Source organism: Phyllopteryx taeniolatus, chromosome 3, assembly GCF_024500385.1.
Source record: "Phyllopteryx taeniolatus isolate TA_2022b chromosome 3, UOR_Ptae_1.2, whole genome shotgun sequence".
Lineage (NCBI taxonomy): Eukaryota > Metazoa > Chordata > Actinopteri > Syngnathiformes > Syngnathidae > Phyllopteryx > Phyllopteryx taeniolatus.
Window position 1 is genome coordinate 25,124,071 of NC_084504.1, and position 25,358 is coordinate 25,149,428.

Here is a 25,358-nt window from a genome sequence, read left to right on the forward strand (position 1 = left end):
GTGATTATTTGATTCTCTCTCTTGCCACTTCAACCTTCTTTATATTCTTCAAATGGCTCTTGAAGATTCCATGTCGCCCTCCACATCCCGCCTCTCTTTCCCCCTCCCCGCAACCCACTATATGCTGATCTGATTACAAATATCTTGTCTCCAGTGGGGAATGAGTTAGCATTTGCCGAAATGCCACCATGTACGCTTGTGAATGGCTGATGGCTCTGGGCTTTTTGCACAGCAGCGGTTGTGGGAGTAATGGACAGCCGGCCCTCCTCAAAGGAGTTAAACATGCACCAGGTTCCACTTTTCTCCAGCTCTCTGGAGAGCATCACTTTCACATTTGGATATTATCTGGCGTATTCAAGTGTCGGTATTGAGATTGATGCTGCTTCACCTTCATTTTGTTCGGATTCTGAAGCGATGTTCCCCATAGGAAATCATGCAATTAGAAATAATCTGTCCTGTTAAATCAAGGGTGGGGCCACATTTCAGTTTTAAATTGAACTGATGGGCGAGGTCAGGTACGATGTCCGCAAAAAAAGAAATACAATTGGATTGGACTGGATCGGTCGTTACGCGCTCAGTTGTATCGATAGAAGAGGAAATAAACGAGGTTAAATTCTCCGCTAACGTGAAATCAATACCGACTTGCTCACAGGGACACAGGGCAGTGCCGGATGACCAATGTGATGGGATGAAGTATTTGTCTGATGGATGATACTGTCCATTGTTCTCCCAGATGAACCTCCTGCCAGGGACAGATTTGTCTTGACATGACCGGGAAAATATTTTAACAAAACCACACTGTCATAGACCCCTCGAGTACCTCTCCTAGACCTCATCTCTACGTCTGTGTTCCTCTCTGTTCTGTGTCCGCCTGTGCACTTTGAACATATTTGTTTTAGCCTTTGCTTCCTTCCTCTTCCTATTTGTGTCGACTAGCAGAACGAGTCGTGACAGCTCACCATCGTTGAGTGGATCAGGGGCCAAGAGCCCGTCGGGGAAACGTCCAAGATTATGTAATACGAAAAGCAGACACACACGGGGACATACGTACAGTGTTGGCTCCATCACCACTAAAATGAACAGAATTAAATTATGAGATTATTGAAGATTTTATACATTCATGCAATCAGTTCATCATAGTCCTATTTACAAAGTCAGATATGATCGATAGGTCTCCCCACAACCATAAAGGCGATTTCAAAACTGGATCAATTACTTTTTACCTCTGCCAAGCAAGCATTAATTGCAACACAGGAAATTCTAATTTGATGTCAGATAGATAAAAAACCAGTAGTCAATATCTAAATTAATAAGAACTACCGGTATTGTTCACACAGGGACAAAACTGACATTCATCTCTGTTGCTAACCAAACCAGCAGCACCAAAGCAAAGTTAAATAGTAACATTATGTAAAAACCACTTAAGTTATGTTCATAACTTTAACAAGTTAGCATATACAGTATCCCTAAAATGGTGGTTGGCTATTAGACGTCATACCTCAATTACTGACCAATGTGTCATCCTTTTAAGAAAAATAAATGACCTCAATTTCCAGTCAAAGATGCCTCAACTAAACCAATAATAAGTGTACAGTAACGGTATTTCCACAAACGGAGGCTGTCCCTCTATAACAGGGGTGTCAAACTCATTTTTGTCACGGGCCACATCGTAGTTATGACTTCCCAATGAGGGCCGCTACACCTGTGAACCCATATAAATGAAAGATTACCTCATATGCTGTAATTACATACAGTATACACGACACATTGATGAATAGCCAGTTTTGAAATCAGAAGACTATAAAAACGTTTTTCGACTATTACATTTCTTTTCAATGTGGGATTGGTAACAAAAAAATGCTTGCAAATATCTCAATGGTATTACACCAGAACACTGAGCAATTTTGATTTGCTTTCGCGGGCCACATAAAATGATGTGGCGGACCGGATCCGGCCCCCGGGCCACCAGTTACACACCTGTGCTCTCGAAGAATGCAATACCCCCAGCCACTGTATGCCGAACGTCACGTGACCAAACCCGGAAAACAGGTTAGCATAGTGTTGCGCAGTGTGTGTGGTTTGCCAACTTTTTTCACGAGTGGCCAATCAGTCCGCCTTTCTGATTTTGCCGCACACCGTCGCAATGTCGCAGATTACAGCCAATCAAAATGCACATAAACTTTCAATCCCGCAAAAAAATACCTTTCCAGGTGTTAAGCAAGACACAGAACTATTTTTTTTTTTTTTAAAGGGAAGATTGCACTAAAACAATTTAAGGTACGTCCATTGTTTAAGTTAGTGAGATAAGTTGCGAACTTTCATTTTACAATTAGTTTTTTTATTTTGCAAGATTATGCACAAACTACTGGAGTTATTTCCACAATTATTTGACACTTTTTGCTGACGTAAATGGAGTGTAATAAGCACCATTAACATGAATGAATGGATAAACAAACGCAAATATGGCATCCCGCAATTTATTTTTTTTTCTTCTCCTCAAGTTAAGCTTTGGAAGAGGTCTTGTTAGTTTTGCGACTGTCCTTTGAAGCCTCCTAAATGGAAATGTTTTCCCTGTCGCCGCTTTTACGACACAAGTCATCCCGCTTGCGCGCACAAGCCGGCCACAGTCTCCCAGCGGGACCGCATCCCGGTCTCGACGTTGGCCACAAGCGGTTTGCTCACCCGTCACCGCCTGCTCCACCCAACCCACGTAGCCCAAGGTGCAAGCCGACAGAGGCGGCGAGGTGGTTTCGACTCCTGGCAGCGTTTGAGAGGCTGCTGACGTGCGTGTCGGGCAGGAAGTGTGCAAGAAGCATCGCTGGATCCTGTTTTTCAGACCGCAAGCAACTGGAGCTGCGCCACTGCTATGACTTGTAGTATAGACACACACACACAAACACAGAGTGTACTCACCTCGACCTCCACTCATAACTTCCTCGCAAGCCACTCCCGTTATACCCAAATTCCTAAATGGATGCACGCACGCAAATATGCACATTTCCTACAATCAGTGTCAATCATGCGTGTGGGGGGGATTGTAGTTATCTTCACACCTCAGTGCTTATGAAAGACATCATGACGTATGACGCTCTTTCACAGTGCAAAGAGGCTTGAGCTTGTTCTCACAAAAATGCTGCAGGATTTTGTACCAAGGTAAAACATTCTAATTGCAAACCCCAATTCAAATGGCGATGCTATGTTTTGTAACACAAAGATAAAAACAGAATACAAGTTTGAAAATAATTTTCAACCTATATTCAATTGAATATGCTACAAAGAGAAGATATTTAATGTTTAAACTGATCAACTTTGTTTTCTTTCCCTGGGTTTTTGTTTTGTTTTGTTTTGTTTTTTTGTTTTATTTGCAACTATCCACTCAGTTTGAAATTGATGTTTGATAGATGGTCCAAAAAAGCTAGGACAGGAGCATGTTTACCACTGTGTTGCATCACCTTTCCTTCTAACAGCACTCAATAAGTGTTTGGGAACTGGGGACACTAATTGTTGAAGCTTTGTAGTTGGAATTCTTTCCCATTCTTGTTTGACGTACAACTGTTGCTCAACAGTCCGGGGGTGTCCATTGTTGTATTTTGTGCTGCATAATGCACCACACATTTTCAATGGGACACAAGTCTAGTACTTGCATTCTTTTACTACAAAGCCATGCTGTTGTAACATGTGCAAAATCTGGCTTGGCACTGTCTTGCTAAAATAAGCAGGGGCGTATGCTTGGATGACAGCATTGCTCCAAAACCTGTATATACCTTTCAGCATTAATAGTTCCTTCACAGATGCACAAGTTAGCCATGCCATGGGCACTAACACACCCCCATCCCATCCAAGATGCTGGATTTTGAACTTTGCGCTGATAACAATCCGGATGGTTCGTGTCCTGTTTGGCCCGGAGGACACGACGTCCATGAATTCCTAAAACAATTTAAAATGTAGACTTGTCAGACCACACCACACTTTGCGTCAGTCCATCTCAGATGAGCTCGAGCCCAGGGAAACCAGCGGCATTTCTGGGTGTTGTTGATATATGGCTTCCTCTTTGCATGGTAGAGTTTTAACTTGCATTTGTAGATGTAGCGACGAACTGTGTTAACTGACAATGGATTTCTGAAGTGTTCCTGAGTCCGCGTGGCAATGACCTTTCCACAACGATGCTGGTTTTTAATTCAGTGCCACCTGTGAGATCAAAGGTCACGGGCATTCAAGGTTGGTTTTCGACCTTGCGGCTCAGGCGAAGAGATTTCTCCAGATTCTCCCAATCTTTTGATGATATTATGGACCCTAGATGATAAAATCCTCAAATATGTTGCATTTGTGCATTGAGAAACATTCTTCTTAAACTGTTGGACTATTTGCTCACGCAGTTGTTCACAAAGTGGTGAACCTCACCCGGTCCCTGCTTGCGAACATCTAAGACTATCGGGTATGCTTCTTTTATACCCAATCATGAGATTTACCTCATTCCAATTAACCTGTTCATCTGTGGAATGTAACAAACTGTTGTTGTTTTTTTTATAATGTTTATAATTGTTTTAGCGTTCTTAACTTTCACTTTCTTTTCCTACCCCTGTCCCAGCTTTTTTAAGAATGTGTTTCAGGCATCAAATTCAAAATGAGAGAATATTTCGGAAAAAAAAAAAAAAAAATCAGTTTGAACATTTAAAATCTTGTCTTTAGAGTGTATAAAATTGAACATAGATTCTAAATGATTTTTAAATCATTGGAACTTTTTTTATTTACATTTTAAACTTCCCAACTTCATTGGAATTGGGGTTTGTACTAGAACATTGACTTATTTTGCCAGTGTACATGGATAAATATTTTTAAACCTAATCATTTATGACCCATGACTTACGGCAGTGGTTCACAAACGTTTTACACCAAATACCACCTAGAAAATTACTTTCCAAGTACCACCATAATGACCGCCATGAAAAAAAACTTAGAAGGTCCAAGTGTTCATCAAAAATGTTTTTTTCCCCTAAAAATTTGGAAATAAAACCCTGTCTGTTCCTGGTTAGTAGTTCCAGGGTAGTTAATATCTTGTGTAAGGAGTTTCGAACAAGCCCTATGCATGCTTTTGTGGCATTATTCACACACGCGCATGGGGCAATACAAGCCTTGCTTGCGTGGTTATGACGGCATCAGCTGACAAACAAAGGCGTACTCCGCCAAGAAAAGAAAGGTGCGGCGACAGACGGATTTAAGAGGGTGGAATTACTTCTGTCAACATGTGTGCGCACATTCTGTGTGTGTGTGTGTGTGCGCACACTTCGCCTAGGAATGGAGCGCAGCCACGTATGGTAAGAGGATCAATAGGTTTTAGCGGAGTGGAGAGCGAAGGCACACCTCTTACACAGGGTTAGGACATCCCACACAGGGAAGAGAAGGAGGAGGGAGGCAGAGAAAGGCTCAGATGCTTCGTTGTTGTTGTTGTTTTCCTTTCACCTCTCTCCCTTTGTATTTCCTTACTTTCCTGTATGGGATGTTGAGAAAGTTAGCGAGACAAAGCAGAGAGGTTTGCAACATGCTCAGTCACGCTAACGCCACTCCTCCTCCTCTTCATACCGCCGGTGCCTCCGCTGCCCCCCGTCAGCTGTTCTCTGGAGGAATGACTCCCTGAAGCCGGCTCACCATGTGGATGCGGGGGAGTCATTTCCAGACCTTTGCCGGAAGAATACCGAGGAAAAAAGGAGCGGCGGCGGCCCAGAGGGCTTGGCGCGGGTGGCCGCACTGCTGGGAGTCCGTACGCTGCAGTTTTTACACTGGGATTTGATTAGCTGTTTTATAGTGGGATTTTGTTCACGGATTTGATGGTGCTACTTCATTTTTACGTGCTTTTTTATTGTATCCAAAGACTTCTATTTATAGCTTGTTGCTGGACTCTTCTGGTTTACTGAAGCATGGAACTCCACACATGATACCGGTGCACACTGTGGGTCTTCGCCCGTCGGTAAAATACTAGAATCCGAACCGGAAAAGAGCTGAATCTACCTCAGCATGAAACCCGGACTGTGTCCAGGAGTCTCCAGTGACAGGACCATGAAGCACCTTAGCCAGTTTCCCCATAGAAGACACTCCTGGATATGGTGAGTTTCAACAAATAAGTCCTGTTCCCCTTTCCGACCCCATGCAGTCTGAGGCCAGGAAACGTATTGTGAAACGGACCCAACGTTTCCTGTTATTTTTCTTCTACAACAAACGTAAACAAGCGCGGGGAAAATAGCAAGTGCCACTAGTTGATGTTTACTGCTTTTCAACTGCCAAATAAGCAGGAGGAGAAAAAAAAACTGATAAATGTCACGCTGCGTTGTTGGTCTTTCACCCGCTGTCTGGTTTTTATGAGTCATCCCCAATGAGAGTGCGTGGTCTTGTGGGAATACGGTAGTTGTGCCATAGCTACGCTCTAAAACTAAAGGAAATGCGTAGCGATGGGTCAGTAACGTCATCAGAAAGTGCTGTTTGGGATGGCAAATTGGTTCCCTTTTGTGGACATTAAGTGGACCCAAGGTTATCTTCACGTCATTTAAAACGGTTTGTTGTTCGTCTGACCCGCAACAGCACGCATGCACACAAGTCGTGAAAACACCAAGTCCAATGCAATCAGTTCTGATTAGCTGTATTATTATTTGTTGTGGCTCGGTGCTATTTAGTGACATCTCGGATACTACCACCGAATGTCCTGGTTGATTTCGATCCCTCATTCTGCATTAGTGCTGTTTATAGAGAACAGCAACCCAGGAAAAGGGTAGAAATGCCAGATTTTACAGGCAGTGTGAAAAGGGCCTTTGATGCCACCCCCCGAAGCCAGAAAGTTCGATTTTGAAAAATGGCAACACAGAAAAAAGGAAGAAAATGAAAGCTTGTTCTTTTTTTTATGGTAGTCTAAAAGGGGCATCTGATTTGACCTCCAAAGCTGGAAAATTGCCAAGGCAACTTCACCGCTGCATTCCATGTTGGTGCCATTTATACAAAACAGCCACAAGGAATAAAGGCAGAAAAATGCCAGATTTACAGACAGTGTAAAAGCCTCCCGCAACCTCCGAAACCAGAAAATATCAGGATCGATTTTATCCCACAAAATGCCATTTCTACAAAACAGCGACATTGAAATAAAGGCCAGCTTTTACAGAGTGTATGAACAGCATCTGATACTACCCCAGAAGCCAAGAAATTCACAAGTCCACTGTGCCCTTCCATTCTGGATTGGAGTTTTTGCACAGAACAGTCACACACAAAGAGTCAGAATGATCCAGAATTTTCTATGCAGTGTAAATATGAATTTCAATATTGACTTTGTTCCCCCATTCCTTATGTGCTTTTTATATACAACAATGAGACAATGAGAAAGTAAGGTGGAAAATGCTGCTTTTTACATACTATCTCCAAAAGTCGTGAAATCTGCGGATTTACTTGGCCTTTACCGATGTTGATGTCACCCTTTCTTTGACGTTCATACTATATAAAACGGCAAGATGGAAGATCTGATTATTACAGGTAGTACAAAAAGAAACAGCTGGTGCTACCTCTGCAGCCGGAAAATTTCCAGGTCAACTTTGTCATTCATACAGAACAATGACAGAAAAATGATGCGAAATTCCGGATTTTACAGGCATTGTAAAAGGGTTTTCTGATACTACCAACAAAGGCATGGAATTTGCAGTTTGACTTTGTCCCCCTATTCTGCGTCTGTGCTGTTTATGAAGAACAGCCACACAGAAAAAAAGTGGGAAAAAAAACAGTTTTTACAGGCAGTCTAAAATGTGTTTCTGATTCTACCACTGATTGAGGAATATTGCTGGGTCGACTTGTCGGTGCTGTTCACTAGGGGAGTGTTCGCGGGGCTATCATCATGTTACGGGTGAGGGAGTTTTTCACTCGGGACGCAGAAGTTGAACTGCTGCGGTAGCGGAAGAAGACATTGACGTGTGTGAAGACGTCAGTACAGTATCTTGGACTTTACTGCACCGTCATGCACGGAAGGAGGCGGACTTTATAGATGGGAAAAAACCCTTACTGATTACGTGAAACACATTCAAACATCCTTGTTCCTCGCTTGAATCTCACGCTGCCAGATTTTTTTGTATACACTCCTTCGAGCAGAAAGCGTTCAAAACTAGATACAGTTTTTGTTTAATATGTGGAAATACCTTCGCTACTTTACAGGCTAGTCAACTCTATGCGGTATTTGTTTTTAACTCCGTAGGATATTTGTTTCATCCTTATTTAATAGTGCAGACTGCTGACTGAGATATCAAGTTCTCCCTGAATACTTTGTGTGGTAACAATTCAACAAGCTGCCATGCTTGTCGTATTCAAGCATCAGTCTATGAAACATGACAGATGAGCTTCGTGGACTCAATTTAAACCCAGGCAGGGATTTTGGTTTTCGCCATCACTAACCAGTGTTCACCGTCGTTGTTGAGCGTGTGTGTATGTGTGTGTGTGTGTGTGTGTGTGTGTGTGTTTGCATAGCCAGAGGAGCTTTCGGGAGGATGTGTATTATTCATTGCACCTTGATAATGGAGCTATTCCCTTTCTGTCCGTGTTAGGTGTAGCAGTGTGACATGACTTGTGACATTTAGTTCAAAATCTCACAAAAACTACACATTTTCTGTTACCTAACAGCAATTTAAACACTTTTGTGGTCAATTATTTGATGAAATATCTGTCTGCTCCCCATCTGTCTTATTTTTTTCTATTGATCTAGCTACCTGCAAAGAGCATAACTTATATCAGAGGTAAGAGCCTAATTTAGCTATCCGTCTAGCTATCTATCTGTCAGTCTGTCTGTGTACCCATCCATCCATCCATCCATAAAGCCGGAGAAAAACCTATATATTCTGTGGAGTTCCATGTATTTCTGTGTATATGGGAACATTTGAAGTATGGAGTTTATACAGTACATTTTAACTTGGGTGTGGTGTGCTCAAAACTGAGTTTATTTTAGCAAAAGTTTGACTTTTGACATCAAAAGTCCGTGATTGATGTGCTTGTTGTCTGTTTGGGAGAATATGTGTTGCCTTCAACACTGCTTTAAATGCATTGAAATGTAATCTAGACACATTGTCTGAGGGCTGGAGCTATTTTGGCCCGTTTGACCACTTATGGATGACGGATGATGCATTTTTCCAATATTTGACTGGTTAATGGTCAATTTTCATTCCTGTGCCTCGACACACTCCCGTGTACCTCTTACACCTCGACCCCCGAGTCTTGCCTCTGACAATGAGACACTTGTTATCTCGCTCTCCTCTGCCGCTGCCCTGTGTCATTGATTGTAGTTGCGCTTGGGCAAACTTAAGATGACCTTCTCGCTCTGCCAGTTACCTTGCTCATAAAATGGGCTTTTTTTTTTTGTTTCCCTATTTTGGTGAGACCGTAGATCTGCTGTCACTTGTGACAACACAAAGCCATCACTCACAGTTTGCAGAATATTCCCGAGAACCCCCACCAGCACTGTGTGCGTGTGCGCATACGTATGAGGTACTGATCAACTGTAGCATCAATCTTGCTTTCCTACGAGGTTGTGTGGTTTGAGTAACGCCTTCAATCCAGCGTGGTTTTGGCAGTTTCCTGCACTAGTGGAAAACTGACCGCCCCAAACTGAGCCGAGTAGAGCAAAAGTGGGAATGCAGCATTAGTGTTGCTCTGCATGTGCACACCAATTTAGGTGTACTTTACTAGAATCCAAGTTTCCACAAATGACTTTCCTTCAGGCCACCTGTTGCATTGGCATGCACTGAACAGCCTTTCATTTAATCCCCCCCCCCCCCCCCCCCCACTATTTATTTATTTATTTATTTATGTTTTAATATATACCGTAGGGGAGGGTAGGAACATACCAAGAACATTATTGGTGTTTTTTTTTTTCATTCCATTTTGTAGCTAGACTGTGAGTTTTTGTCAAGTGGGGTTTTTGCTACAGTGCTGCAACTGGACATAAGGTTTAGTCAGGGACAACGAAATGACTCGACTTGGTGGCTGTACAGCCCAATTTCGAAGATACAGGGAGTCCTCGGTTTATGACGGGATTGACATACAAAGTTTCGCGGAATGAACTGGTGGGCGTACAGGCACTGAATACATGGTCGCGTGGCAAAAGAAAACGCGCTTTGCTATCGCCGCACTTAGTGTTTTTCATTTCATTGTCATATACAGTATGTATGGCTCAAGTGTTTAAAATACAACAATTTTCTGTAATTCTGAATTTACAATAATATTGTGTTATCATAGATTCATGATAGATTACGGCATGTCCCAATCTACGTACAAATTCAGGTTGCATTACCGCTGTAGGAACAGAACGCTGTCGCTATCCAACAAATCCCTGTCAAGAAAAATACTGATCTGTGCTGCTTTAAAGAGAAAATCCTATAGCACGTTACTGTACTTTACTGACGAGTCCCACAAGTTGCGCGGTGCAGTGTTAACTTGATTATGAACTGACTTGAAGCGTAACAGACATGTTTCTCACAATATATCTCAGTTTCGTGTGCATGAGCGCTAACGTGGAATGTTAGTTCTTGCCCACAAAGACCTCAGTGTTTCACCTCCTGATTCCCCCCCCCCCAACGACTTGCTTGACCAGACCAGAGTTTACTTCATTGTGTGTGTTGTTGTTTCAGTCATCATCTGCATTTTTCTTCACACATTGTTGATGATGTGTTCTTATTAAATCATCTTCTTTTGCCCACTTTCCAGAACCCTCAATGTGCAGTATGATTATGTTGGGAGTTATATCGCCTAATGAATATTTAAAATGTGAGGACATTTTAGCACTAATAAATAAGCATATCTAATTATGACAGTGCATGTTTTTTTTTTCACCAATAAGACTTTCGCATGCTGAAATTCAGATTTTCCATGTTTATCAATGAGGTAGTTCCTAGCAAGTATTCGTACATATATACAGTATATATTTGTGCCTGTTTACTAAACGTCAAAGCTAATTTAAATGGAACATTTGAAAATTTTACTTTTTCATGGCTTGTATGCAAATAGTTGGGTGTTCGGAGTGCCTGCCTGCCCATCAAGTGTGAAATTGCATACATTTTTGGTGAACTGCCTAGTTCTGAAAATGTGTCGTCAGATTTTGGATGTAATGTAACTTCACAGTTGGGCAAATTTTAATAATACTACAGTATGTAAAAATACCGTACTCTTCATTGGCCCTGTAGTAGAGGGGGCGGGGTGCACAGTGGTTCAGTTGCATGGGACAAGACAGCCCCCGCCCTCCCCCCCCCCCCCCAAAGCCAGCTGTTTTGACAGGGTGATACGATGTAATGTTCATCCTTGAGCAATTGTAACTGAAGAATGGACCATATTTCATCAAGACACCTGGGAACTGTTTTAATTTTATTTTTATTTTTTTTAGAAAAGTGGAATACTGTGTCTCTTTTAGTGGTGAATACTGACAGAAAATAAAGTCTCTGGAATGACGCAAAATGGTCATCTGGAGCCAGAAACAACCCCTGGGATCTTGTAGAAATAGATTAGTGCAAATCAAGTTTGACCATGACCAATAAAGATGTGAGCTTTTCGACACACAGTAATATTTGTCTTTGATAGCAATGTTCAGGTATTGCTACATGACACCATACTTCCAGGAGAGGGTAAGAAAATGTGATAGCAATCAGGCTCCGTGCTGCCCCAGGCAGCTTTGACATCACAGCGATTGTAAATATCCATTTCTCTTTCAGTTTGCTGTATCACTGTCCGCACAGCAGCTGCTACACGTGGCCACTCAATCTGGCATTCATATCGCCCACCAAGGGGGAGAAGAAGGGACAGATCAATAAGAAAGTCAGCAGCGAGCTGGCACCCTCCCTGCAACTGGCGGCCATGACGCATGTTTTTGTGAGCTGTCGGAAATTAAGAACATCACCGCAGTTTGAACTCGATGGCAACTGACTGATTGTTTTATTTAGGGATTGAAAATATGGCTTGCTTCATTCGACTCTTTGGTCAAGTCACGCGACAGCGCACCGTAACACTAGAAGATGATCATTACAAAGATAATTGTGCCCGCTTTTCTGTCAGAGACGTATTAATTTAACAATATGTTTCTTATTGTGGTGGTAGTTTCCAGTGGTGTGCAACTACTGTGATGATGCAGTGGAGTTCTACACCACTGCAAACTAGAAGGGCTACATTTAAACTACATTTAATAATAATTAAATATATGACGTATTTTTATTTACAATATGTTATCTTATGTTACCAATTCCAAAAGACGTGCTTACGTGGTGGCCATGTTTAATGTGGGCATTGACGTGGCGGCCCTGTCATGATGGTCTAAGAGAGAGAGAGCGGCGTGGCGGCAGTATTAACTCTGAGGAATAAAAACTCAAGTGTGGAACAGTCTCTGCAGTGTGGAACATGCTATTTTTGGTACGGTAACAATTTTCTTTTTTTGACAAGCCGTTCGTCTTTGGCAATGGATTTGGAACTAGGAAGCACACTAATTTTTGCCGGCTCATGGAAGGGACTCGCCTATGATGATTACTGTAGGTCAACAATGTCACCATAACCAAGCACACTGGCGTGGTAAGTTTGGATAAAATGTACAACCTTCAAACAAAACAAACATTTTGTACTGTACAGTAATATTGGTGCATATAGCCTCAAAAAAAAAAGTTGGATTTTCAACATAGAAATCAATCGTAGTATGTTTTAATAGGAACTTTTTTCATGAGTCAGTGACATGATAATGATTGATTCCCGTCCCTAACTTGGATTACGCTGGCCTTTGTAGTTTTCCTCGTAAAATGCTTCAGTGAAACTTAATACGTGCAGTGAAACAGAGTGCCACTCCGTGGGCTTGTACGTCAGCCTTCGACCCAAACAAAACCTGAGGCTGGCCCCGAGATGCTATCAAGCGCGGGTCCTTCCTGCACAAACAAAGGAGCCGTCCACTTCAATGGTTTCACCGCCACTAATAAATGGCAATGAAACATAACAATGTGGAGTGCTGTAGCTGCAGTTGAAGGAAATCATCTAATAATAATACAGACGTCCTGCTCTTGAGGGGCTACTCTTGGACGTCCTCTGACCTTTGTCACAGTTAAAACCTATGAACATGTCTGTTAGAATGGCATGAAACTCCGCCAAGGCAGAACATTACTACCTTGGCTCAGCATAAAAAAATAATTTATTTTAATAACAAAATAATAATTGAATCACATTTTGTATTCTGTATTATTCATAATAAACCTTTTTTTTTTTTTATAAATTATCCTATTTAATTTCATTGCATTTGCAAAAAAAATTAACTGACTAAAATAATTATAAAAAGGAATAAATACATGTAAACGTATTTTTTAACTGTCATCGCTCATAATGTAATTATAATTGATCAACCAATATATACTTTTTAAATTTTATTTTAATTGTATTTGCAAAAAAAAAAATATACATATATATATATATTTCACGAGATAAATTAGTAGAAAAAAATAAAACGGGTACAAATACATTTTAAGTAAGCAATTTTGGAAAGAAATAGCTTAATGAATGCAACAAATATTACAGGACTCTTGGTGTGAGATGTGTGTGTGTGTAAATGTTCAGTGGGCTGGGTTCGTTCGCGCGATATACTTTTCCACCCGTTATACATGATTATTTATGACTATTGACAATAATCATTCAAAATTGAGAAAAATGTCAACAAAATTGATGGAAAACAACCCCCAAAATTGGTTGTGAGTCGTTTTTGCATAATCCCGCTCACAAAAAAACACAGCGATGGAAACCTCCTGCTCCTTGGAGGAGGTAATAAGCGCTTATTACATAGCCAGCTGGTGTGGTGCAACCGCGTCCCTCGTGGTCGGTGGCGTCCGGAGGTGGCGCCTGACACGCGTTCCGGGAATTGCCCTCATTAGCGGCGAAGCTCGATGATGCTGACGATTTGGACGATGACAGTATTTATGACTCGGCGTAATCAACAGCTTAGACACGCTTAGAGAGGGAGTCCCCGCTCATACCTGGCCGAATCAAGTCTTAATGACACACTTGAAACTTTCTACACTGACACTAAACTTTCTCTGGCTCACTTTTTTCTCCCTAAAACTTGCCATTATATCCGCATTTGTACAAACATTTAAACAAATGTTTAGCCAACTCTTTCCTCTGTGTGTGCGTGCGTGCTGGCACATGACGAATGCAATGGCTTCCTTGGAGGAAACGCACTCCCACTTGCACAATCCCAACTGTTACATTTTTCATCCATCCGGTAGCACAGACTCCTACGTTATTGGCGTGTAGAATAACACTCAAGTCAGCAAACAGTCATTTAGGACTCATTCAGTACGCACTGGCAGCATTTAAACTCTTCCGCAAGGTGTTTATTTTGTCTATTACATTCTCGTTAATGTGCCTTTATTTGCTTTTAATTGTGGGTTGTGTCAGCGGCGTGTACCTGCAACGTTCTGTCTGTCTAGTTTTGAGCCGTATTGACCACTTTAGGGCCACCGCATTTCAAACGAGTGTTGCAAAAACACCACCCCAAGAAAATCTAAACTAACGAACCAACCAAAGCTTGCTTTTAATGTTTACAGGTCAAGGTCTTTTGGCGACATTAACGACTTATATTTCCTGTACTTTCAAACCAAATTGTGAATAGCACAACCGAAGTGGTATTCACCGTTCACTTTCAATAAGATTAAAATTCAAAGTTATCTTTATACAGGACTGGTTCTGGCCCGCGGGCCATATGTTTGACACCCCCTGGTGGAGACCAAAAAGTACGAACCCTGAAATTTTCGCCAAAATGGCTGACTTCCCGGTCAATTTCATGCATGGGTCCTTGAGACTTTTTCCACCAAATTTCACGTCAACCAGCGAAACTGGTGCCGGGGGCTAGTTATTTCTAACTTTCTGGTGGGACGCCACTGAGTGAATTTATGGGACCCCTAAAATACATTTTCCCCATGATACACTTAGAGAAATTGCCGCGTTTTTGGGCATGTTGCAAGCTGCACCTTTTTGACCCCTTTCGGCCCACCATATGTCAGCTTGTTTTCAGCAATGATGCAGAATTTATTTTCGCACATCAGTCTGTTTACAGGAAGACAAAAGGCCTCATAACTGGCTACGACCGTGACGAGCAGGGACTCTCAAATGAGAAGCACTATTCAGCAATTACTCATTCATTACATTTTTTTAAATGTATTTTTAAAAAAATACTTCTACTACTGCTACTACTACTCGGAATCCCACTTGTTTTTTTCAGATGAGGAACTGTATTGTTGCAGTCCCACTTCTGCTTGTTGCTTTCCAAAAAAAATTTTTTTTTTTTTTTGTGCTTGTAGGTTTTAGTATCATCGCTGCAGTGTTTTTTTGGGCGCTTTAACATTTACTGACTACTGTACTTGAGTTTCTGCAGTGGTTTTAGCATTAAACTTTCTTTGGCTCTGCTTTTAATTGGATATATTGATGGCACTGTCAAGCCCATATGGAACCCTATGTGCTTGTTAGGGTGAGTGCATGTGGTGGCGGCCCGCTTACACAGTATAAACTGCGCATGAACGCACTGTGTAGTCTCTCTCTCTCACACACACACACACACACATACGCACAGAAACACTAGTGTTCCAAGCATCTCCGTGCGTGTGTGTTGGGGAACATCCTGGATTACCTGGACAGTGTTGGCACAAACGATCAGAGTCTAATGGGGTTTCTTTCATAGACTGTCCAACATGTTCACACAAAAGAGAAAAATACACACAATAAAGATAGAATGTCAAGGGTTTTGCCATAGAAGCATAGAGAGAGAGAGAAACACGCACACACAGGTTGACCACAAGCATTTGGCTTCAGCTCTCACTCACACACACTGACCAGCGTAGTAGTGATGTCATCAGGGCTTTCGTGAGGGATTACTCTGACATCACCGGGCCCGCTGCCAGGTTAAACCTATTAGCTGCCCCATGTGCTTGCGCCGTACGACATCTCGAGCGCTGTGTGTGGCCACGCGTAACGTTTAAAAGGCTGCCCACGTCCATTCATCGCTCCATCAATTTGCCACAGTGTCTAAGAGTGGAAGCGGGTTTCACAGTTAGCGTGCGCGGAAGACGTAAATCCTGCAAGGACTCGACGGCAGCCCCTCGGTGACACTTTCGGATCTGTTTCATTGTGTCCACGTTTAGTGGAAGTGAATGCCTTTGTTGGCACTGCATCGCTGAAGAGCTGGCAAGGAAATTAGTAGTGCATGTTAATTCAAATGACTCATACACAGTGAAATATCTAAAAGCGTAATGATTTTCACCATCTTATCTCGTTATTAATATGTGAGAGACCCCGAACGTCTAAGAAAAAATGTATCTGCGCTACAGATGACTAACACAGCACACAAAACGATATCTGCACTGATAATCAAGTCTCTTCCGCCAAATCATATCAGTATTAAACATTTCAGCCCACTACAAGTACAACACAAGTCTTTTTGGTGCATTATTTTCATTGCATTTAATAATATTGATATTGGGTATTGTATTTACATTTTTCGTTTGAATGCATTGTGTACTGCCTTATTGTGGTAGTAATAATAAGGTAACATGCAAATGATGAATGTTTTTTTTTTTTTGGTTCATTTCCCATCGCGTTGTGTTTACAACACGTCCCCTATCGTCATGCTCTATTTTGTCATCATTTCCTGCCCTTAGCAACTGCATGCTGATTGGTTACCTGTCCCTTTTCAAAGCTGCGACATCGCCAAGGTAACCACGTCACAAACATGACTCGGCAGGCAGGGCAAATGGTAAGCAGGAAGTGCGAGATGAGATGAGATGAAGGAATTGGCCCTTGACACACAAAACAGCCCGTTTTTTTTATTTATTTATTTTTTTTTTTTATTTTTTTTTTTTTTTTATATCCAAGGCGGGGTATTGGTCGAGAAACGCTTGGTTGGCATCAAAGCGGACTGGCCTCCTTAGCCACGCCGCCGGCGACTCTTCCTCACAATAACTTTGCTCATTCACACACACTGGAAGATGAATAGTCAGTCTTTGTAGCCCTGCTTTCCCGCATCTTAAAGGTGCAGTTGCCATGGCAATAATCTGCCACTTTAGCAGGAACTGTGAATTTTTTCTTTTTTTTTTTTTTTACACCATTCAGCCACCGTCGTAGAGAATTCAATTAACTCTGATGTATGTGCTTTCTGTATGATCCTGTCAGCCGGTGGTGTCAGACAGATGGATGTATGGGCAATCTCCGCTACCTTAGTCCACACGGATTGTCGCTCACAATCGGTGTTGTTTGTTGAGAAACATCTATCCATCCATTTTCTGAGCCGCTTCTCCTCACTAGGGTCGCGGGCGTGCTGGAGCCAATCCCAGCCATCATCGGGCAGGAGGCGGGGTACACCCTGAACTGGTTGCCAGCCAATCGCAGGGCACATAGAAACAATCAACCAGTCGCACTCACATTCACACCTACGGGCAATTTAAAGTTGTCAATTAACCTACCATGCATGTTGTTTGGGATGTGGGAGGAAACCGGAGTGCCCGGAGAAAACCCACGCAGGCACGGGGAGAACATGCAAACTCCACACGGGCGGGGCCGGGGATTGAACCCCGGTCCTCATCCTCAGAACTGTGAGGCAGATGGGCTAACCAGTTGTCCACCGTGCCGCCTGTGGAGAAACAATGACGCAAAAAAGGTAATGCACTGACTGATCGGTATTTGGTATTTGTAAAACCCGCCAAACTGTTACATTGCCAGTCACTCAAAGCTACAGTTAAATGTACAATTTACACTAAAACCTAACAACAAAGCGCTTGTGCAAATGCAGAAAGGCACTTTGGAACTATGTGCTGTACGCTATACAATGTTTCCCAACCTTTACTAAGCCAAGGCACATACAGTATCTTACTTTAGAACATAGGTGTCCAACTCGAGGCTCGGGGGCCCAGATCCGGCGCGACACGTCATTTAATGTTAATGTTTCTTGCTAAAGTACCACAATTGATTGAGATTTGTAAGCCTTTTTTTGTTACCTGTACCCCTTTAAAAGTAACATTTATATTTGAACATTTGTCATTAGCTTTTATGTATTTGTAATAATTTGAGGCGTTTAACATCATAACACATGCATGAACGTCATAACGGCCCTAAAAAAAACAAAAAAAACATAACTACGATGTGGCCCACAACAAAAATGAGTCCATTTGAACAAAATAAGTGCCTCCCTCAAATAGTCTCCCATACTCCATTGTTAACATGTGGTCGCTCCTATTTTTTATTACGGGGATCTACAAGTCTTGTTTATTACACTAAAGTATTATACAAATGCATTTTATACAAAAATAAGGCCTCACACCCAATAGACAACTTCCCAAATCTGAAGTGGAGTAAATAGGCGGGTTGGCCACTAGATAAAGTAATCACTCAAAGCCACCGTTAAATGTGCAGTTTACACAAAAATCCTAACAAAGGGCTTATACACTGCTGAATTGCACTTGCACTCCATTTATGGATGTTTGCAATTGCATAGAAGAAATCATATACTGTATGTATGAAGGAGCATTAGGATGGAAGCACTTACGAGGACCAGTACAATATAACTACCACTGTGGCAATAAAACACCAGTTTAGCTCGCAATGTTCTCGCTTGATTGCATTACAACGGGACTACAGTATTTTCCCAGCTGGTTGCGGCACTTTCCAACAACATGGAAGACATAGTGCGCTCAAAATAACGTAGCTGTGTCCCAATTAAGGGGGCTGCATCCGGATGCTGTAATTGAAGGCAGATGACATCATAATGACAAAGGCTGGCACATCTCAAATGCAGCAAATGGCAGCGTGGTGGACTGTTGGTACCAGATGATATTTTGCTCAGTTTACGTGCTGACTTAACAGAGTAGTTATATTTAAGTTGAAAAGAAACTGCATGGACACACTTACACAATCCTTATGACATATCAGAAAATCAACTACACGTCCCTATTTTTGTTGTTGCAGTTTTAGCCTTGTTAGTCCGCAGTGGGTATCGATCGCGTAACCTTGTAGCCGAGTCCGTCGTGGGTGCTGAACAATTTTTTATTTTCTTACGGCAATCCCTCAACGCGTGTCTGGCACACCGCCCGTAAATTACCTGTGTAAACACACGCCTGCACTTAACCGGTGGACTGTGTGTGTCTGCCTGTTTAGTTTCAGCGTGCGTTGTTTAGCATCGTGTCTGTCTGCAGAGCTTTGTAATACCCGATTACCTCCGTCAAGGTCGAAAAGCGTGGGCGAAGCACTGACCTATTTGTACAACCTATTGTATGGAATTATTCTCATTTCATTGTTTCTCTTGACTCCACTAAATCTAGTATTTATAGGTGGATGTCTTTTTTTGTTGTTGTCCAATCAGATTTCAGCCTCTCTGTGTGTTTCATGATCATGTAATCTGCCCAGGGCCTTTAGAACCAAGAGTGCTGGCCCTTGTAATTTTCACAGTTTTCGTAATGGCATCAGCATTTTTTCGTCTTCGGCTTGGTCGGTCAGAGCAGGCCAAGTTCGACTGGCCAATGACGTCTTGAGCGATCTGCACACATTAGTACATTAATAGAGAGCGTTGTACCTGAACTTGTTCATAGGCTTGTCATGATATTTACTATATCGACTTATTAAAAAAAAAAAAAAAAAAAAAGAACTGAACTAGTTCATTTTTGGAATGGAATTGTCTGCATCTTATCAGTATCTGTACTTCTACTTAAGTACTTTAACCACGTCTGGTTACATGGCAGCGTGCGTCAGGCACGGTGGGAGAACACGTGACGACGGCAGCGTTGTCATCCGTCGCGCCGACATCGTGTTCAAAGCAGATGCTTGTTTTGCGAGGAGGCACAGGAGATGCTTGTCACCTGTCCTGACACGCTCAGCCGAGTCACTACATGGGTAGGCCTACCGCGTGGCAACGCGGGTGTCACAGGGCCCACCGGTGTGACGGCATTGTCGTGCGCACACAAACACATGATGTGTTGTCACACGCTGTATGAGTCCGACAGAGCGGAGCAGGAGCCGGAACACCGCTGGATTTACAGTGTGTTAGTGCACAGTTGCTACATTGGTCCGATACAATTGTGAATTTAATAATAGAATTAAAAAAAAATAAAAAAAAAAGTGGAATGGTGGATGACTGGTTAGCACATCTGCCTCGTAGCTCTAAGGACCGGGGTTCAAATCCCGGCCCCGCCTATGTGGTGTTTGCAATATTCTCTCCGTGCCTGCGTGGGTTTTCTCCTGGTATTCCGGTTTCCTCCCGCATCCCAAAAACATGCATGGTAGGTTAATAGAAGACTGAATTGCGGTGTGAATGTGTGTGCAAAATAGTTGTTTGTTATATGTGCCCTGCGATTGGCTGGCGACCAGTTGAGGGTGTACCCCGCCTCTCGTCCCGAAGATAGCTGGGATAGGCTCCAGCACGCCCGCGACCCTAGTGAGGAGAAGTGGTACAGAAAATGGATGGATGGATAACAAGTGACCACTGCAAAGTCATCAGTCTCTAAATTTTGCTATTGATGTTGGAGTTAAATGAACATTGTTGTTTTATTTTATAAACTACTGACAGCCTAACTTGTTTCTTTGTTCTACCGATATGCCTCTTATAATGTTATTCTTACACATTTATTTCTCATGACTGGAAAGGTAAAAAGGTATTGATGTCCTCTGTCGACTCGTGGTTGCTTCTGTGATGCGCTACTCCCCCCTACTGGTGGAAACTGTCAATTACAGGAGTTGAATGAGTGAGTGATATGATTTAGTGCCCTCATAACAACTAATCTGGTCTACAAATGGCCACTGTCACTTTCTGACAGGGGAAAGTCAAAGTCAAACGGACTCGAACTCTGCACAACACCCGTCCATATAGCTGGGACAGTGAGAAAGTTAGAGTAAGCATGTCATTAACAGTATTTATTAATTGAATTGCAATAAAGCAATTTAATTACAGTAAGTTAACACCCATTATTTCTGTCATGTAATGTTGATCTGACCTAAACTTATGTCAGTGGCCAATCCTTGAATGCCCCTTTTGTCTAAAATGCTAGAGAATAAGTTTGAGCTGGGATGGGCTCCAGCACACCCGCAACCCTTGTGAGGATAAGCTGTACGGATACAATATACAGTACACAAGTATATGCACTAAATGAACAAGTCATGTGAATAGACACATTGCTCCATCTTCTGATCGGTTATCGTTTCTTTTAAACTTGCTGATCGGTGATTGGCCCCAAAAATCCTGTATTATGGGCAACCAAAACATCAGCTTTTAATAATAAGGCCCACTCACTTGTTAACTGTCAGAACACTTTGGCAAATAAAACACACGTGGACAACAGTGAATGTAATTTAGCGGCGACGGGACTTTCAGGACGCAAAAGTGTGGCCGTGCAGCCAGTCTACAGCATTACTAGAAAACATACTTGATTATGAGCTGACTGATATGATAAATTAGTTTACTCTGCTTTTGCACTTTGCCCCCTCCTATTACATCCCTCGCGCTCTCTCCCGCTCTATCATCTTTTTTCCCTAAGTCACACCCACCATCTCCCTGGCTCTCTATAATCTGCTCTCCTCCTCCTCTTCTTTACTAACCCTCCACGCCGAAGCCCCGGTCACACCAGGCGCGCTCGGTTGGAGTTCGAGTACCCTCCGCCTTCCCCTGACCCCCGCTCCCCCCCGGTCGAGATGAGTTTACCGGTCAACTCCGAGTACCTGTCGCTGGAGAAGATAGCACGCTACCGCCACGCCTGCTCCAACAGCTCGCCCTACGCCACCAACAAGCCCATCGACATCAAACCTCGCGGCCGGAGAGGGTATGCAAGGGAGGGGGGGGGGGGGGTTGGGGTTTGGCTAAAAGAAGTCTCACAGAAAGTTGTTTGCTTTGAAGTCCAGAAAGTCAGCTTGAACTTGAAACGCTTCCTTTGTGTGCATGTTTAGAACTGTTGAGCTCTTCCACTTGCTCTTGTCTACTGCAGTTTACTCAACATTGTGTGTGTATCGTTGTAAGATATTGTATCTTTTATTAAACAATTGATATATAAAATGACTAACAAATAACTACCATTGATAATTTCAACACTACCAATACCACTGACGGCAATCCTGCTCGCAGGGGACTCCTTTAGGGAGATTCCCAAATCGTGTCGTTGCTGTCGACAGTGGTTTCCAGCTGTGTCGTTGATATGGACCAATTTTAGCCGTCTCTCTGGGCCCCTCACTAGTAGCCACCAGCCAGTAACAGCTAGTAAAGGACCCTATGCGGGGGATTCCCATAGAGTTGTCACTATCCAATCACGTGATCCTAAATCAGGGCCGATCACAATCAAGTTTCAGTTGGTAAAGATGATTTATTTTCAAAATTTCAAAATGTTTGTATTGAAAATGCCCAGAATGTCCTTTTTCAAGCTATTTTAGTTGGTCTTTTTCGCCCAGCAGTTGAGACGGCCCAATTTCTCATTAATATGTGCCATGTAAATAAGCTTAGCTCATCTTTTCAATGTAAATGTTTTGCCGTTGGCAATATCTCGGCAGCCAAGCATTTATAACGTTTAGATCATTCGATGTCTTACTAGCTCTCTTGAGGAGAAGACATGGGTCAATATAACATAATGTTGATGCATTGTCGAAAGCAGTGGCGATCATTTGTCATTGATATGTGGCGATGTCCGGGCCCGCTTCAGCTGCGGACTCAGGGCAATTGCCTGGGTTGCCTGCCATGTTGCAGCGTCGATGTAAATATGTGTTTGCGTGTATGTCTGTCATAGTCCCATATTCCTCATTTTTGCTTTTTCAGACAACAAGGTTAACGGCAAAAGAACACTCAATCAAGGCGCTCGGGCGCACCGTTCATAATCCAAGCACTCTGCGTCCATTAGGGCCCCGCACAGCAAATTTTGAGACCTTATTAGGTCCATTATCATGCCGCCGTATTTGTCCGATAAGCATGCACCCAGTGACCTCGAGCAACAACAACAAACAACCAAGGTGTATTCATGTGAAACCTGGATATTCTGCTGCATGTTTTTATTTATTTTTAAATGTGTGCATATGAACTTGTGATAATGGCGGTGTGGACATATAGATATGGTTGGAGCTTTGTCAATAGCATGCCCGAGCCATCTGTGCTCTGCTTCATTTTGTGCTATTTATATAGTTCACCATTTACTTAAAGCGGGCTCGCTCCATGCACCACTCCCACCCCCCCACCCCCTCTTTAACAAAATCAATCATTTTGTCGATTGATTTTTGTCACTTAAATCTGTGCTGGTGCTCTTTTATGGCAGGTTAATGCTGCACTTGCAGAACCGTCGGCACTAGGTGGCTGTCTTGTACATCAGGGGTGGGCAAGATTTTTTTTTCGCATTTTTAGGACCATTCAGTGTTTTGAAGTCCTCTGACGGCAATACTAATTCCTTTGTTATTATTCATTTATAATGAATGAATAAATAATCGGTTTATTGTTTATTGTGAAAATGTTTCTAGCCAGCTCCTCTGAGGTTGTATTTGTTTTTGTCTTTTAATTGCAGTCTTCATACTGTAGTTGTCATGGTTCACAATAATGCTTTATTATAATTATTATTATTCTGTTCCATTAATGATTCCATGATTAGTTTAAGTATGTAGTATCAAACAGTTAGTTTGATAAGATAATGTATAGTGATGACTATCATTATTATCTAGAATCTATTATTTAATCCTGTGTAGACGTTACACATAATTGTATGTTTGTATAAATTATGATTTTTGTTTGTACAAATATTAATATTTTGAGTACTTTATGCATTTGTATTTTTTTATTCATATCATTATTCAATGGGTTTTTAATGAATTATTAACAGATATATTTGAGTAACAAAAACAAACATTAAGTAGTGTACGTTATTCTAAAATAAATTATATACTAAAGCATGTATAGTGTACATTTAATGTAATATTTACATGACTTAAATACTCGTGTGATATTGCTTAATTGTTGTTTATTTGCTTTTAATCAAACATCAAAGAATACAAAACATGTTTATCCATTTTTTTCAATTAATCAATGGAATAATCGATAATTGATTCTGAAAATATTTGCTAGTGACAGCCCTGTATTGTAAAAACACATCAAATATTAGCTTAATTACTTTAAATTATTTCCAAATTCCTAAATTGTGACTCTACGCAAGGAAAAAGTAAGTTGAGACGCTCGATGCCCTCCTTGTCTTTGTTGACCCTCGTTTTGCTTCATTAGTTTTGTTTTGCTTTTTACTGCTCGAGGGTTGCAGTTAGCAACGGGTCACTTGACGAAGATAGTCATTGTGTGAGTGTAACTATAAAAAAAAAATGTTAAAAAAAATGTTTTCCATGTATTTGACAGCTGTGAGAAAGTAAGACAAAAGATAGCGTCTAAATAAACTATATGACGGCAACGATTTATGAGTAGAGGAATGACAATTAGATTACACGATTAATTCAAGCTTAAATCAGACGTATGCATTTATATCACAGTTGTTCACAGACACATTTTCAGAAATAGGCAGATAACAAAAGATTTTTTGGTTGATGGATTTCACACTTAAAAGGTGTGCAGGCGCTTCAGAAACCCAACTATTTGGGTCTTAAAAAGTCAATTCCCAACAGTGGTTGGGAATCACTGCTCTTGTCATATTGAAGTTGAAAGTGGCCTTAAAAGGTCCTAAATTGGTTTTCAATGGGATTTACGATGAGGAATTTAGTTCTAAAGAGCTTATTTGTCTGTGTGCTGGATGGCCACAACTGCACCAAGTGTGGCTTTGAGTCTTAAGTTTCGCTTTTACGGTGTGTTGAGGCGTGTCTACAATGACTCTCGCACGTCATGCGTACGTGTTTGTGCTCGCAAGCTCGTCAACATACTTTACGTACGGACGCCACAGTATTAGCATCCCGCGCTCCCGCCGCCCGTTCTTGACATGAAAGCCCATGCGTGTGGTTGGAGTGGATGACCGCGATATTATCAGTCAAAAGGGTCCGGCAGCCCATTTGTTTTGGCTTGAATGGGGCTGCAGAAGGACGCATTTCCATCTGCATGTCTTTTATTTACGCCGTGCTTCTTGTGAACAAAAGGGAACCTTGCGCTGACTTACGTCTCTGGTCAGTCGGAAATGTTCAAGGCTGCTTTTAAGTTGACCTGGGGGCGTCTCGGTGTGGGATGTCCTCTTTGTCTGTATAAAAGAACCACTTTCTAATCATACAATGTAAGGTTCTTCTATGACAGGAGCGGGGGAACCTACAGCCGAGAGCATTTGATCCGGCCCGCCATGCACTTCTGGAAACAGAAGCCAAAAGCAATAATGAACTTTGACACCATGCTCAGCCTTGATTGGATAGTATAGCCC

At 42.1% G+C, this 25,358-nt stretch overlaps 1 protein-coding gene across 8 annotated transcripts in view; it reads left to right on the forward strand.

The window, feature by feature from the left end:
* Positions 1–25,358, forward strand: part of pde4d (phosphodiesterase 4D, cAMP-specific) — a 217,063-nt gene that overhangs the window by 142,662 nt on the left and 49,043 nt on the right. The window contains exon 1 of one of the 8 annotated variants that reach the window (XM_061767854.1): positions 5,342–6,101. The exons of 6 other annotated variants lie outside the window; for them this stretch is intronic. In XM_061767854.1, the coding sequence (XP_061623838.1) occupies positions 6,013–6,101 (89 nt within the window). In that variant the 5' untranslated portion in view covers positions 5,342–6,012. Of the gene's footprint in view, positions 1–5,341; positions 6,102–15,330; positions 21,816–25,358 lie in introns of those variants that run through there. One more of the 8 variants, XM_061767858.1, reaches the window with a different exon arrangement.